Raw genomic sequence first — 17138 nt, 5'->3', positions numbered from 1 at the left:
ATATATTTGAAGTACAGTTTTGCTACCTCTGTAGTCAAACAATTTCATATAAATAGGAAATTAGCTAGGTTGAATTTTGTTATTTGAATTACCTTTTTCACATGCTTTTTAAAAGTGGAAGGAATCAAGTATGATGCCAAGGTACTTAAAATCAGATACCACCTGGAGCTTCTCCCCTGACACATAGACATCTGGCTCAGTAACATCTGTTGCCCTCTTTGTGAAGAAGGGCACAGGTCGCAATTGTAAATGAGAACTTGTTCTCAACTTGCCTACCTGGTTAAATAAAGGTGAAATAAAAATAAATAAAAAAGAACATGCAAACAGTTTTTTTCACATTGAGATGCAAACACGAGTCACTGAGACACTTTGTAACCTGGACCATTACAGTATTGGACCATTACAGACCATTACAGTTCTTGTGCAGCTTGTTGTTTGCTCTTTGCATGCACATATCACTGTATCATCTGCATACATTTGAACTTCAGACCCAGTACAAACAGAACGCAGATCATTAATGTACAGGCTGAACAGGAGGGGCCCCAGTATTGACCCTTAGGGCACGCCCACATCAAAGCTAAGAGTGGGCGACAGCTCATTGCTCACTCTGACACACTGAGTTGTGCCTTCAAGGTATGATTTCATTCATTTCTATTGGGCGTAAAATAATCAGCAAATGAATCCAACAAATGTCTAGAGTCACAAGCTTGATGTAGTTATTGCGTGCTATGAATATGGGACCAAATAAATTAACTTTTTACTACTTTAATGCACATACACTACTGTTCAAAAGTTTGGGGTCACTTAGAAATGTCCTTGTTTTTTTTAAATAAAAGCACCTTTTTTGTCCATTAAAATAACATCAAATTATTCAGGAAAACACTGTAGACATTGTTAATGTTGTAAATGACTATTGTAACTAGATTCTTTAGACTTGTTGAGTATCTGGAGCTTCAGCATTTGTGGGTTCGATTATAGGCTCAAAATGGCCAGAAACAAAGGACTTTCTTCTGAAACTCATCAAGTCTATTCTTGTTCTGAGAAATGAAGGCTATTCCATGCGAGAAATTGACAAGAAACTGAAGATCTCGTATAACGCTTCACAGAACAGCGCAAACTGTCTCTAATCAGAATAGAAAGAGGAGTGGGAGGCCCCAGTGCACAACTGAGCAAGAGGACAAGTACATTAGAGTGTCTAGTTTGAGAAACAGATGCCTCACAAGTAATCAACTGGCAGCCTCATTAAATAGTACCTGCAAAACATCTGGCCCAAAGTCAACAGTGAAGAGACGACTCAGGGATGCTGGCCTAGGCAGAGTTCCTCTGTCCAGTGTCTGTGTTCTTTGGCCCATCTTGATCTTTTTTAAAAATTGTATTATTGGCCAGTATGGCTTTTTCTTTGCAACTCTGCCTAGAAGGCCAGCATCCCGGAGTCGCCTCTTCACTGTTGACGTTGAGACTGGTGTTTAGAGGGTCTTCTAGGCAGAAAAAAAATTACCTGACAAATGTACACTATTGTACCTCAAACAATAACAGGCAACCACCGTCTCCCACACTGCTAGCTGTCGGGCAGGCGAACAGTGAGTACTGGAATGTCCACTAGTCTGAAACGTCATTACCAAATAACACTTTTACTAAGCTAACATATGCAATTGTTTTAAGATGTTCGAATGGATCATTTAGCCATTTGATTTAGAGTTTTAGGACACCTTTAGGTATAAAAAAAAATGGCCTTGACTACTAACCAATGGAAACACATTGAATAACAAGTTCATAAATGGCAAAACAGACCGTCAAAAAATAAATCATAAGGAATAAGGTTTTTAAGTGTCTGTCCTATATCTAGGAGATAAGAAAGCTCAGGAATTTTGCCTCCCGGGTGGCGCAGTGGTTAAGGGCGCTGTACTGCAGCGCCAGCTGTGCCATCAGAGCCTGGGTTCGCGCCAAGGCTCTGTCGTAACCGGCCGCGACCAGGAGGTCCGTGGGGCGACGCACAATTGGCCTAGCGTCGCCCGGGTTAGGGAGGGCTTGGTCGGTAGGGGTGTCCTTGTCTCATCGCGCACCAGCGACTCCTGTGGCGGGCTGGGCGCAGTGTACGCTAGCCAAGGTGGCCAGGTGCACGGTGTTTCCTCCGGCGCATTGGTGCGGCTGGCTTCCGGGTTGGATGTGCGCTGTGTTAAAGAAGCAGCGGCTTGGTTGGTTGTGTATCGGAGGACGCATGACTTTCAACCTTCGTCTCTCCCGAGCCCGTACGGGAGTTGTAGCGATGAGACAAGATAGTAGCTACTACAACAATTGGATACTACGAAATTGGGGAGAAAAAGGGGTAAAATTCAACAAAAAAAAAAAAAAAGAAAGCTCAGGAATTTCATTTTTGTTAGCACAAAACTACCTCTGTACTGCCTTTCATTCCTTTGTATGGATTACCTTCAGACCTTCCGAGTAAAACGGAGGACAGCATCACGTTTGTGAGTGTCACAGGTCTATAGAGTGGTCATAAGTTTGTAGGCCGTTCGAATGCTGCAAACCTTTTTATGAGAAGACATTTTCGGGATGTCTCGTGGTCTGAAAAACACTGCTGTAGCTCGGCCACCTTCCACCACAGGTGTGGAAGGCCACCACAGGCAGATGCGGTGGATTTAGACACAGCCCATGCAAAAAATACAGTATCTCTAGCTTGCTTCTGACAGATGTTTATGGGGATTTGTTTATTATGTTACTTACATTGACGCACAGGTGAGTCAATAGAGGATTTTAATAGCCTATGTCACTCTGGTTGTTGGAGCTTCATCAAGGTTTGTAAGTAAACCTGGCTTTCATAAGAGCCCGTGCTTACCCAGACACCGACCTCACCGCATCACTGAGTGTGATCATAAGACATACTATTTATGTACAGTATATTCTAACGTGACTGCTTTCCCCTTGCCACTGCTATATCCCTCTTTTATGTGATCTCATCACTTCCCACCAACAGATGGCATCCCTGGGCCTTACTCAGTGAAGGGGCCGTAACCAATGCCCCTCAGGTCCCGGTAGTCTGTCCAGAGGGACATGTCTCCTCGGCTGGGGAACCTCTCATCCTTCCTAAGCAGCTCCTCCAGTAGCTCCACACTGTTGAGAACAACGGAGTTAATGCTGCCTACGCCTATTTTGTACATGGGGCCGTACAGCTGCTTCTCATACACCTAGCACACAGAGGGAAAGTGAGAGAGAGAGAGCGAAGAGCGGGGTTACATATAGTATAGGCCTACTTTGTTGTACACACATCTACTATTCAATCTTTTCCACATTGTTATGTAACTGAAAAGCTGGATTGATATTAGTAAATGGGGTCAACAAATCTTTCAACATGCATTCTGGTACAATAAATGTAAACCGCTGTACTTTGGTAATCCCTGCTGTGTCAATGGGGATTGTATTTCCAGGGCAAGACAGCTCTTGGAGAAGGTAAACAACACTGCACGTCAGCAGAGACTGCCTGTTTTCCTTAAGTTGCACTCCTCTGCGGGATACTACGGCAACAAATATAATATATATATATATATATACTGCTCAAAAAAATAAAGGGAACGCTAAAATAACACATCCTAGATTTGAATGAATGAAATATTCTTATTAAATACTTTTTTCTTTACATAGTTGAATGTGCTGACAACAAAATCACACAAAAATTATCAATGGAAATCAAATTTATCAACCCATGGAGGTCTGGATTTGGAGTCACACAAAATTAAAGTGGAAAACCACACTACAGGCTGATCCAACTCTGATGTAATGCCCTTAAAACAAGTCAAAATGAGGCTCAGTAGTGTGTGTGGCCTCCACATGCCTGTACGACCTCCCTACAATGCCTGGGCATGCTCCTGATGAGGTGGCGGATGGTCTCCTGAGGGATCTCCTCCCAGACCTGGACTAAAGCATCCGCCAACTCCTGGACAGTCTGTGGTGCAATGTGGCGTTGGTGGATGGAGCGAGACATGATGTCCCAGATGTGCTCAATTGGATTCAGGTCTGGGGAACGGGCGGGCCAGTCCATAGCATCAATGCCTTCCTCTTGCAGGAACTGCTGACACACTCCAGCCACATGAGGTCTAGCATTGTCTTGCATTAGGAGGAACCCAGGGCCAACCGCACCAGCATATGGTCTCACAAGGGGACTTGGAGTTACATTGTGTTGTTTAAGTGTTCCCTTTATTTTTTTGAACACTATATATATACATACATACATATACACACACACACACACACACACACACACACACACACACACACACACACACACACACACACACACACACACACACACACACACACACACACACACACACACACACACACACACTCTCCTTTATTTAACCAGGTAGGCCAGTTGAGAACAAGTTCTCATTTACAACCTGACCAAGAAAGCAAAGCAGTGAGGCAGGATGAGGGAGGTAACGTAAACTCATCCCATTCCGTACAAATGTGCGCAACCGCAAAATTCAAACGAGGCTACAAAGAAAACTAATGGGACTGTAGCGACTGTGTTGACTTCAAAATCGTGGGTGTGAACTACGTTTCTATTCAAGCGTTGATCGACATGGTAATGGCTCTAAAGTATTGGAGAAAAGTTGAAAAAACTGACCCTCAGTTACATCGGGACTTGTCATGTCGTAATGTACAGGACGCATAAAGAAATTATTTCTGTCTTACAATCTCTCTCCACCAGGTGTAGCACTACTCTCTTCCTTTAAAAACAAGAAATGGACAGTGACGGGGTAAGGGGGGATACATAGTTATTTTTTGCGTCATTGCATGCGATCATCATTCTCAAAAACGCTGTTTATTTCTAAGATCACTTTACGACCGCCCTAAAAACCTGTTTCATGACACATTATATAAACTCTTTATAGTGTTTTATTTACACTTTAGAGGCGATAAGGTGATAAGTTGGACAGATCGAGTGAAGAAAAAAAAATCCCACAACATCTCTCCGTCTCACTATCACGCATTAGTTTCGCTTCCCCACCCGCCATTTTTAAAAAGACCCGACGGGGCTCATTGCCTGCTTGAATTATGCAGAAACGGGCAGTTTAAGTCATGTAATTAATTGAGGTTCCAGTTATTAGGTCTAAAAAAAAATAGCAGATCCGTACCACGTTGGGTGAGGCGGGTTGGAGGTATATTTAATTTGAAGATGGAAAGAGATTGAAATGTATATAGAAAAAAAAGCTGAATATTTACAAGGGACAAAAATAAACATGTCTTGGGTTAAATCCACGGTCTCTGTGGGTCAGCTGTGGCTAAACACAAAAGCTCACCCTGGCTGACACGGATCTCATGTTTCAATTTGTTAGTAAATATCAGAAACACACAGTAAGATATTGGAAACTTACAGGACCCAAAACGTAGAGAGGGGTAAATATTTGCAGCAAGCCACCTTGAGTACCAAAGAAAACATAGAGAGCCCGCTTAGAATACACACATTTCCTTTTTTCCTGTACCTGTAGCTCATGTAGACGCTTGTAGTAGCCTTGGACATACAATCTGTACAACATCTCCCTGGTTTTAATCCTGGGGAGGTCATCCTCGGTCCGAATCTTATCCTGGGAGGTGGACGGTTGGGCGACTGAGGGAGAAGGGGTGCCTCCTGCAGCCCTGGTGTAGACCAGAGACAGGGCAGTAGGGAACGGCAGGAGCCAGCGGCCGCTCCTCTGCACCATACTCTGGGCCAGACAGACTACCATGATGGGAGCAGTACAAGGAATGTCTGAAAACACAGGGCTTCTGTTTCACCAGTGAGACTGGGGAGGGGCCATATCCCTGGGATCCTAAGGAGGTTAACCCTTCAGCTCCAACACTGGAGAAGAGGAATAAAAGGAATGTCCCCTTGTTGAAGAGAAGCCCTACAGGAAGTAATGCTTACTTGGAACAGAGAAATAACAGAAGGCCACTGTCACTGTCTCCTGTGTTGAGAAATTAAAAATCTCAGATAAAAAAACGTCTGTGGGCAGTGTTGGGGAGTAGTGAACGACATGTAGTTCAACTAGTAATTTAACTACATTTTTGCAGTAGCTTTGTGGTAGTTGAACTAAATTCAAAGCTTGGTAGTGTTTGAGTTGTTAATGACTTTTTTGCCATATAGCTGTCTAGTTAACTACTGGAACTACACACTACTTTCTTTGCAAAAACTAAAAGAAAGAATTAATACCCATTGACTTATTCCACATTTTGTTGTGTTACAGCCTAAATTCTAAATTGATTAAATATATTTCTCTCATCCATCTACACACAATACCCCATAATGACAAAGTGAAAACATGTTTTTAGAAATGTTTCCTAATTTATTGAAAATGAAATACAGTATCTCACTTACATAAGTATTCTCACCCCTGAGTCGATACTTTGTAGAAGAAACTTTGGCAGCGATTACAGCTATAAGTCTTTCTGGGTAAGCTTTCCACACCTGGATTGTGCAACATGTTCCTATTATTATTTTCAAAATTCTTCAAGCTCTGTCAAATTGTTTGTTGATCATTGCAAGACAACCATTTTCAGGTCTTGACATAGATTTTCAAGTAGATTTCATTCAAAACTGTAAATCGGCCACCCAAGAACATTCACTGTCTTCTTGGTAAGCAACTCCAGTGTATATATGTCCTTGTGTTTTAGGTTACTGTCCTGTTGAGAGGTGAATTAATCTCCCAGTGTCTGTTGGAAAGCAGACAGAAAACGTTTTTCCTCTAGGATTTCGATTGTGCTTAGCTCCATTCCATTTATTTTTCATCCTGAAAAACTACCCAGTATTTAATGATTACAAGCATACCCATAACATCAAATTCAATCAAATTGTATTTGTCACACACACATGGTTAGCAGATGTTAATGCGAGTGTAGCGAAATGCTTGTACTTCTAGTTCCGACCGTGCAGTAATATCTAACAAGTAATCTGACCTAACAATTTCACAACAACTACCTTATGTAAAGGAATGATTAAGAATATGTACATACAAATATATGAATGAGTGATGGCCGAACGGCATAGGCAAGATGCAGTAGATGGTATAGAGTACAGTATATACATATGAGATGAGTAATGTAGGGTATGTAAACATTATATAAAGTGGCATTGTTTAAAGTGGCGAGTGATACATTTATTACATCAATTTTTCCATTATTAAAGTGGCTATAATTGAGTCAGTATGTTGGCAGCAGCCACTCAATGTGATGGCTGTTTAACAGTCTGATGGCCTTGAAATAGAAGCTGTTTTTCAGTCTCTCGGTCCCTGCTTTGATGCACCTGTACCGACCTCGCCTTCTGGATGATAGCGGGGTGAACAGGCAGTGAACAGTGTTGTATTGGATTTGCCCCAAACATTACACTTTGTACTCAGGACAAAAAGTTAATTGTTTTGCCACCGTTTTTGCAGTATTACTTTAGTGCCTTTTTGTAAACAGGATTCATGTTTTGGAATATTTTTATTTTTTTTAAACATTTATTTCACCTTTATTTAACCATAATTCCACTTTGACATTATGGGGTATTGTGTGTAGGCCAGTGACAGACAAATCTAAATGTAATCAATTTTAAATTCAGGCTGTAACATAACAAAATGTGTAAAGGGTGTGAATACTTTCTGAAGGCACTGTATGGGTGAAATAGGCAAGAATTTCCTTATTTTTTTCAGACCACACTTGAAACATAGTTTGGTTTTTAGTAGGCTAAATTAGATTTTTTTTTTTTTTTTTTTTTTTTTTTTACATCTGACTCCAGAGTGATCTGTTCTTGCAATTTGTATGACATTTCAGATTAAATATGATAATTTATCACTAAGGGTGACAGGGCCTGAACTGACCCTACTTCTGTTCACTGGCTTCCTCTGTTGTATGTGTTGATGTTAGCCTAATCATTGAAATACTGGCCCCTCCTCTAACCACATCTTGTACATTTCTCTGAAGGTGTGTTGGTAGTGCACTGGGCCTTTATTAGTATTAGCGGACTGATATAGACCTCTGTATCACGGGCAAGAAATCTTTTTCAGCATCTCTGCTTTGGCAAAAAAGGTACTTGTATAATTAAGGTATCTTGCAGGATTCAATAGGTGGAATTGTAAGATTTGTTGCCCTGTCCCTTTATCTGTGATCTTCATTCTAATGGAATCCAGAAATAACTAAATCCTGCCCTCAAACATTTTCATCAAAAGGTGCCAAGTTATGGGCAAAGACCCGAAACACCCACATTAAATTTCATATATTTCTTGATAAGATCTAGGTTTGTACCTGTAGACTTTCCATCACCATGAAGAAAAACAATGACCAATACAGTAATTGAGTACATTGAGACAACAAGTGGTTTGCGGTGTGATGATGTGGCTCAGTTGCTAGAGCATGGTGCTTGCAATGCTATGGTTGTGGGTTCGATTCCCATGGGGGACCAGTATGAAAAATTATGAAAATCTCACTACTGTAAGTTGCTCTGGATAAGAGTGTCTGGAAAATGAATGAACAAACCAATTCAGTGTTTAGGGTTCTACTTGGAACCAAAAGGGTTCTTCAAATGATTCTCCTATGGGGACAGCCGAAGGACCCCTTTAGGTTCTAGATCGCACCTTTTTTTCTAAGTGTGCGACTCTGTTTTACCTGCAACAGGCATCTTCAGCACAGAGTAAATTGCATCTGCATGTGGTGGATTAGTCTGACCTAACATGTAGAATAATTGAACAGCATTAGAAAGACAGTAATGATCCCTCTACTCTTTAATCCAGTATATTCGCTATTAGAAAATGCAGGGGGCACTAACAACCATGCATAATATGGCGTCATGGATCAGTTGATTCCTTAAAGCTGGGAAGGTCTGCAGTGTATGAAGTCTGTCCATCCCACTTACACTACTGTTTTGAGTAATTAACTATCGATTTAATAGATCAAGGTCTTCCACAATCATGTTTAATCAGTCGTGTTATAGCTGATCTGGGGGGGAAAAAAACTCCAGGATCAGATTTGCCCACCCCTGCCTTAGAATATTACTAATCTATTCAATAATTCAATGTGATAATTGATTACATGGGAGGCTAATTGAGAGAAAAAAATAACCATTTACATCATAGTCATAGCTTTACATGATTCATAGAGTACATTAGATCAGAGCTTGAAGTGAGAAGAAACAAGCGGACTGACCATTTTTAGTAGGCAGATAAGCAGCGCCAGTAGATCAACGGCCACGATCAGTACCACAACCACTCCCACGGCAATTAGCGTAGTAGAGGGCCTAGGGGCTGGAGACTGAAATAACAGACGTGAAATTGTAGTACAAGTTTTAAATGGACGTTAAATATATGTGGATTTGGATCAATGAGAACTTTGTGTACAAAGATAATGTCTTACCTTTCCAGCTCTCTGGTGATTCTCCAGAGCCTCGGTATTTACACTTGTAGAAGCCCTCATCAGTCTTTGATGCTGAGGGGATGGTCAACTCTCCTGTAGTCTGGTTCCCAATGGAGTGATCCATCTTTATAAAATGTTGGGATGGAATGGGAGGGAGTAGTCTTATTTCTACAGCAGAGTCACATATTTTCCCTGTCACAGGATGCGTAGGAATCTCCAAGGTCACATTACCACCTGTACAACCGCAGAACAATCATATTATGCTGTACATCAACCCCATTATTATACAATTGGAAAGTAGTTATTAAACTACTACGTAACAACATGATAATGACACTGTTACCATAGTAATTACAGCTGTACTACACAGGTATAGAGCAACTTTGTCAAACGTTAGCCAACTCAGGTCAACACCCTGTCACTTCTCCTGACTCTGCCGTGAACCTCTTCAATCTCCATCCATGAAGACTTTCCTTAACCTCACAGCGCAGCGAAAGAGACTGGTTCCTAACGTGTTGAACTCTGTCAGGATTCATCTTCATCATCAAGCCCATATGAAACCAATAGGGACTAGGTCAGACTGACCTGCTAAGCAGAGAAACTGAGTTTTGCTGTCTCTTTGTTTAACAGCCACCTCTCCCAGCTTTACACTTGTATCTTCCTCTATCGGTTAGTTTAACAGAGCTGAAATTGTAGCAGGACCCAGGGGATTCATGGGAAGAATCTTGTCCCAGACAAACTTGCAGCCTGTAGAAGAGCCCTCAACCCCACAGCTCTGTCACCGAGTCTCCTACATTCAGCCACCATTTTTAAACATTTGCTACAGCTCTGGGCCTCTCTGTAATGGGGAGATGCATTGGAAATGTTCACAATGTACTTCACAGCTGAGCATCTTACATCAGCCTTACCAGTCCTTCTAAAACATCCTAATGTCTGTGTTAGATAAACTTACCTGACACAGTAAGATTAATAGCATTGCTTACAAATCAAATTTGAAGCTGCGAGCGTGCATGTGTATAGTTTGAAAATGGCATGTGTATATCCTGCTCTTTTCACACCAATACAAGTGTAGGCATCCATGTAAACTGCTGAAACAAAATGGATTCTGTATTCATGATCTGTATTGGAATTTACTGACGTATCATTCAATCTCCATTTATAGTCCCAGTCAGTGGCTCCTCCATCTTCTGTCATATCTAAACAATGACAGTCTCTCTTTTGAATATCTGAGTCCAGTTTGGCTGCAGGGTTAAGAGCAGCCACAAGTCTCTCTGGCAAAACATAACTTATTTCAGAGAAAAAAGATATTATAACGGAATTCAATTAATAGTGTGAAACTGAAATACGGCAAGACATCAGATGAAAAGGATAGAAGATCAAGGTCAGTTTTTTGGTCAATTGCACATAGGTCCAACTGAAATTACATCCGCTTTTAACCCAACCCCTCTGAAAGACACACATACAGGTTTTGGAGAGGTGCTGGGGGCAGCCACACAGGCTGTTGTTGTGGGGAGTTCATTACCTTTGACAATGGCATCTAGGACTTTACATTTTTTTTTACCTTTATTTAAGTCAGTTAAGAACAAACTCTTATTTTCAATGACAGCCTAGGAACAGCGGGTTAACTGCCTGTTCAAGGGCAGAACGACAGATTATCAGCTCAGGGATTTGAACTTGCAACCTTCCAGTTACTAATCCAACACTCTAACCACTAGGCTACCCTGCCGCCCCATAAGCTGGAGATATGAAGGGATGGAGAATCTGACTTTACTACAGAACATCCCATTGGGCAACCAGCTTAGCCCGCTGGGTAATTGCTGGGGGGAAAAATCCATCTTGACTGTATCCAGAGTAGGTGAATGTAGAGTAATTAGTACTAAAACACAAAGAAATGTCTTTAAATTATACAACCACTCATCTAAAACAAAACCCCCAAAGTATACAATTATGTTGTAAATCAAGGAGAAAAATACAATAGTGATAAACCCAAATGATTGGCACATACACTTACAGAGAAGCACTACTTCTGCAGTACTTAGTTTTCTCCCAATCTCAAAGCTCAGTAATACAGGTACCAACCAACCTCAAATCAATAACACTGTATAAGCTAGGGACGTCAATACTTAAGCAGTTGCCAAACACAGATTGTGACAGAGACTTCTCAAATCAACCTACGAGAAAGGCTACCTAGGTGAAGGTAGACTTATGCCAATCTGCAATCAAATGCAGAGTGGATTTGAGAAATGTGTTTGATTTGCACAGCAGCGTGTCCCGGTAGGAGGGAGTTGAGACTTGTTATAGAAGTGTGGTTCTGTGAACTGGATGGCTTCTCAGACAGAATTTCCCTTGAATTATCAAAATTCTTAGAATTCGGAGTGTAATACATGCCACAACCCTTTAACTTTGAATCTCTATATACTGTAAATACCACGTCAATAGTACCAACTTACTCACGTGCCTTTGATTTTATTTAAAACATGTTTCATTTACACTCACTTTTATTCAGTATGTGACTTGGCAATAAAAAAAGCACATAAAAAGTTTGAGAAGTTACAGCATTTTCCGTCTCAAACAGAGTCCCTTTAACTTCTCCTTTCCTTCTTCTGTGACCTTCCTTCCCAGAGTCCTTTAAGTCTCCTCACTCCTTCATCTTGGCCACGTTGTCTATGGAGCCCGTTGGGTCCATTTTGAACAGCATGAAGTGCCCCTGCACCTGGGCAGCACTGATGTTGGGGTGGGTGGCCAGCGCGCTCTCCGCAAAGCGGTCCCCCTCTGTGGCCGACTCAGCTGGGTAGAAGCGTCGGAACATCTGGGTGAGCTGCCAGTGGGTGCAGTGGCCCACATATTGTTTCAAGTCCACACGGCCCGGCCTGATCAGAGCTGGGTCCAACCTATAGGGATGAAGGGAGATTGTAGTCAGGATACACAAAGGATTAGATCACAATACAAAATGTTACTAAATCTGTATTAAATCTCAAGGTGGCTCATACCTGTCTATGAAGTTGGTGGTCATGAAGACTATTCTGGCCTCTGACGAGGCCACTCCATCCAGAGCATTGAGGAGGCCACTGAAGGTCAGCCTGCCCATGCCCTGGTAGGCCAGAGGGCCTGTGGGACAGAGAGATGCAATAATGAGTCCTAAAGAGCAACCGAACTGGAAGGAAGAGTATTGTTTTTATTTTATTAAACCTTTATTAAAGTAAAGAGTCTTGATCGAACCGTCCTCATAGTAAGCATAGTGAATGACAATCAAGTAAACATTAACTAACCAACAGTTGAAGGCGGAAGTTTATATACACTTAGGTTGGAGTCATTAAAACTCCTTTTTCAACCACTACACAAATTTATTGTTAACAACCTATAGTTTTGGCAAGTCGGTTAAGACATCTACTTTGCGCATGACACAAGGCATTTTTCCAACAATTGTTTACAGACAGATTATTTCACTGTATTACAATTCCAGTGGGTCAAAAGTTTACATACACTAAATTGACTGTGCCTTCAAAGAGCTTGGAAAATTCCAGAAAATTATGTCATGGCTTTAGAAGCTTCTGATAGGCCAATTGACATCATTTGAGTCAATTGGAGATGTACCTGTGGATTTATTACAGACCTCTACATGCTCTACATGCTTTGGAAGTAGGACAACCGGCAAGATCGGCAGTGTTTCAAATACTTGTTCTCCCCACTGTACATACTCTCGGTGGGCAGCAGCTCTCGGCTGACGAAGGCGGCGTCCACGTCCTCCAGCAGGATGATACTCTGCTGCGGCGCCACGCTCAGCAGGTGGTTGAGGCGGTCGTCAGACAGGCTGCGGTCGCTCAGACTCATCAGGCAGATGCTGTAGCCCAGCTCTCCAGCCAGGGCAGTGCTGAAACACACAGACAGAGCATGCAACAACAAAACATTAAGTTCAAGGAGGCTAATGCCATCTCGGTAAACTGGGCCAATTGACAACAGCAAAGGTAAGTGGAAAATCATGTCAACTTGTATTTTGAGAGATCTATCCCTTTAAACTGAATAAATGTTTATAAGGGATTATACACAGATAAGTGTGGAGAGTAAACACCACTAACACAAAGCTTCAAAGCAAGATTGGGGCTGCCATACTGCCATCATCAGCATACTCACATGAAGCTGCTTTTCCCACAGCCTGGAGGTCCATACAGCAGATAACCTCTCCTGTAGGGGATCCCTGAATGCAGAACACAAAACACAACCACATTAACCCTGACAAAAACCACACACTCATCTGCTTGTATGGTGAACAGGAATGGGGTCAATTCAATTTCAAAACAGCTATTCATTTGTCATTAATTACTGAATTGGAATTACCTCGGTCTGTGTACCACTTGGGGTTTCCGATGAACTCCTTCACATCATCTACAATCCTATCGGCCAAGCCCTCTTCCAGGACCACTGAGCTGAGGGGCCGTCGTCGCCGTGGGAACCCAAAGGGCCTCCACTCGGAGCCCAGGGCCGTGTACATCACCGTCCGACCCTCCTCCTGCTTCAGGGCCAACTCCCTGGCTGCATCACACCCAAACAGACAGACAGAGCCAATCAACTCCATAATCACAAGCTAGTAATACAGCCAATCTCCCTTATCTGCAACAGCCAATCAAATCAGACATCAAGTTGTGTGCACATTTTCCTGGGCCACTCTCAGTGTCTACTTGTCTAGATGATTCTAGTGTACCTTCTTGCAGGATGTTGAAGAAGACGTCTCTGTTTCTGCCCATGGCGGTGAACGTGACTGACTCCCAGGGAGTGCCTGTGTGGAGATCCACCATCTGTTTCTCTCTGGTCCTCTCCACTCGGATCCACTTCCTCCCATACCTGCACTCAAACAGGGATGGCAGTCAGCACAAAGTTTACCAACTCACACTCTGAAACAAAAGTGTTATTCTAAATTCGGGTATGTGTTGCTACAGAGCTGTGTGCATATACAGCCAGGTCCAAAATAATTGGCACCCTCGATAAAGAAGAGAAAAAATAAAATAAAGTGAAAATTGAAAATGTTATATTAATACAATTGCTCAAAGGAGAGGAAACCAGTTTTCTGCTAAAATGTCCTGATACTGGGTAAAGTTCATGACGCTGTTGACCTTAACAAAGACCCCGTGTGGCTCAGTTGGTAGAGCATGGCGCTTGCAACGTTTGATTCCCACAGGGGATCAGTAGGGCTGAGAATTGCCAAGGACCTCACGATACGACATTATCGCAATACTTAGGTGCCGATACGATATGTATTGCGATGAGATACTATGATTTCATTAAGATTAGATGTTCCAATCCTATTTCTCACCATATGTCTGCTGCAGAGGGATAAAAGAGAGCCATGAGAAAAAGATTTGATCAGTCATGGAAATAAAAGTGCTGAAAACAAATTGGCTCCATATTTAAAAAGAAGATGGAGAACAAGCTATGAAGGAAAGACACGAGTTTTGGTGCAGGTACAGCCAAATAGCGCAACAATATTGCAATATTGTCAAAATGATATATAAAAAAATAATATCCCGATATGTAACCTCATCAATATTTTCCCCCCAATCACTAAGTAGGTATGGGGTTCTTTTATGAATATGCATATTTCTTTCTACGCAAAACTCACCACTTGTGTGCATGGCCAAAGAGCTCTATTTTCATGTAATCGGACCATAGCATCAGTTCCAATCCAAGTGCCAATGCCATTTAGCTATCTCCAGGCATTTGCATTTGTTGGATGACATCAAAAAACATCTCTTTCGCCACACACACCAGTGTTGGGTTTTGCGTCGAAAGAATGATATTCAGAAAATAACCACTTACCTACTGTAAAATATGGTGGTGGATCTTTGATGTTACTGGTCCTGGTGCCCTTGTTAAGGTCAATGGCATGATGAACTTACCCAGACAGTAGCAGGAAATTTTAGCCAAAAACCTGGTTGCCTCTGCCAGGAGGCTGAAACTTGGCCACAAGTCAATCTTCCAGCGAGACAAAATCCACACAATTTTTTTTTTAAATTGACCACAAAATCTACATTTTGCAATGGCCATCTCAGTCTCCGGACTTGAATCCCATTGAAAACCTGCGGTTTGATTTGAAGAGTGCAGTCCGTAAGCTCAGACAAATGATATAAAGGATTTGTAAAGATTCTGTATGGAGGAATGATCTAAAATCCCTCCCAATACTCAGTGCTGTAATCCTCGCAAAGTGAGGTATTAAAAAGGTATTGAAAAAATAGTTTTTACCCCCCATATTTTTTTGAAGAATTATTACTTATTAAAAAATACATCTTTATTTGAGTATAAAACATATTTTGAGCGCACAATAAAGCTCAGTATGTTCATTTATTTTATAGTGCATTTTTTGCTCATCTTTATCAACGGTGACAATTTTGGACCTGACTGTGCCTACCCCCTACCTGTGAAGAGATGTCCTACTTTATAGTATCTGTTGACAATGTTAAGTTCCGCATATACAGAGCAGAACTATGAGAGTCCACTACGACAACTAATCTCTAACTAATCAGAGAGTACAGTCAGGGTTATTGAGTCTTGTCAACATTTTACCAGATTATGTGGTTGCCAGGGCTGGGGTGGAAGTCAAACTGTGTGTGTACCCGTCCACTCTCGTGCTGCATGTAAGAGGTCTCCACACTCAGGTGCTGCGTGTGCTTGGCGTGCTTGGTGATCCAGCTCAGCAGCCAGTGGTAGCTCTTGTCCCGACTGGGCACCTCCAGGGTGATCATGTAGTTCCTCCGGAAGAAGATCATCCCAAATTGAGCTGATTTCCTGGCCACAGCAATGGCCGAGCCCACCCCCACCAGTCCAAAGCCAGCCCCAAAGTAAGGGTTGTCCTTCAAGGCATCCACGAAGTCTGATAGAGGCATGGTCCTTGTGTTTCCTAGCTATGTAGCTAGGCTACTCAGAAGCTATACAACACCTCGACCTAGAAGAAAAATAAGACTTTCTTACAGCTAGCTAAATTACAGTCAGTATCATTATTAGTTAGCTAGCTAAAGAGGCTCAGGCTGGTTGGATGTCTTGCTCTGATCACGCCGGTAAATTTAACTGTCAGAATGTTGTAACAACAGACAGAATATTTGAGTTTGTGCAAAGCTAGCTAATTAGCTGGCTATATTATAGCTTTCGGACACAACATCGGGATTTGTGTAAATCAAATCTGTTTATTGTTTTTTATTGGTTGGAGTTCAACCAATACACAGACACCTGATGTTGTGTCCCAAAACTTATTACATACGTTATGAGCATCCCAAAGAGGTGTCCTCACAGTCTTCCCTTTCCAGTCTCATTCCTAGAACCATGGCACCCTTTGCCTTGTTACACTACAGATCTGGCATATAATTTCCACAGTGCTGTGGCGATGCTGTGGTTTGGTTCATCAGCGTCTCGTCAGCAACACTAAAAAGGTACTTCCGGGTCACGGAATTTCGAAAATGTTTTTAATAAAAGTCCCCAGCGTAATAGTAGAAAACTGTCAATAACCTGTATTTATTCACGATATATGGAAATTGTCTAAACATGAACAACTATTTATATTTGTTCATATTTAAGTGACAATTGCATTAAAAATGGTCCGAGGTCAAATAAATGCCCCCAATGCAAATAAATCACCTTGTATGAAATACATATTGGCTTATAGAGCTAAACCTATTCTAGGTGCTGCAGTAAAAGTATAGTATACTCAGTACTCAGTAGGGTAGGTAGAATGTATATATAGTGGCATTTCATGTAGCACTGAATTACACAGAGTGTTGCTGGCCTTTTAG

At 41.8% G+C, this 17138-nt stretch overlaps 2 protein-coding genes across 6 annotated transcripts in view; both read right to left on the bottom strand.

The window, feature by feature from the left end:
- LOC139380388 (cytochrome P450, family 27, subfamily A, polypeptide 1.1) overlaps positions 1 to 5741 on the bottom strand; it is a 38961-nt gene extending 33220 nt beyond the window's left edge. Inside the window, exons 1-2 of one of the 4 annotated variants that reach the window (XR_011628438.1) lie at positions 5484 to 5728; positions 2995 to 3185 (exon numbers count right to left, since the gene is read on the bottom strand). Coding sequence is in view for 3 of the 4 variants with exons in the window: in XM_071123024.1 (XP_070979125.1) it covers positions 2995 to 3185; positions 5484 to 5726 (434 nt within the window). In the remaining variant the exon portion in view is untranslated. Of the gene's footprint in view, positions 1 to 2994; positions 3186 to 4692; positions 4710 to 5483 lie in introns of those variants that run through there. The other 3 variants (XM_071123024.1, XM_071123025.1, XM_071123026.1) reach the window with 3 other exon arrangements.
- A 6072-nt stretch (positions 5742 to 11813) lies between these two features.
- Positions 11814 to 16772, bottom strand: LOC139380554 (BC1 (ubiquinol-cytochrome c reductase) synthesis-like). 2 transcript variants are annotated; one of them, XM_071123304.1, is made up of 8 exons: positions 16610 to 16772; positions 15919 to 16297; positions 14063 to 14202; positions 13699 to 13893; positions 13495 to 13558; positions 13062 to 13234; positions 12354 to 12471; positions 11814 to 12254 (listed from the first exon to the last, which is right to left on the bottom strand). In XM_071123304.1, exons 2-8 carry the CDS (start codon positions 16236 to 16238, stop codon positions 12002 to 12004), a joined length of 1263 nt encoding a protein of 420 aa, XP_070979405.1. In that variant the 5' UTR covers positions 16239 to 16297; positions 16610 to 16772; the 3' UTR covers positions 11814 to 12001. The 2 variants fall into 2 exon arrangements, with proteins under 2 accessions (XP_070979405.1, XP_070979404.1); XM_071123303.1 differs by having other exon boundaries at positions 11967 to 12254; positions 15919 to 16429; positions 16477 to 16707.
- Positions 16773 to 17138: the final 366 nt, after the last annotated feature.

The sequence above is a fragment of the Oncorhynchus clarkii genome, chromosome 22, assembly GCF_045791955.1.
Source record: "Oncorhynchus clarkii lewisi isolate Uvic-CL-2024 chromosome 22, UVic_Ocla_1.0, whole genome shotgun sequence".
NCBI lineage: Eukaryota > Metazoa > Chordata > Actinopteri > Salmoniformes > Salmonidae > Oncorhynchus > Oncorhynchus clarkii.
Note: the sequence above shows the minus strand (reverse complement) of the source record. Positions and strands in the feature narration are given on the sequence as shown.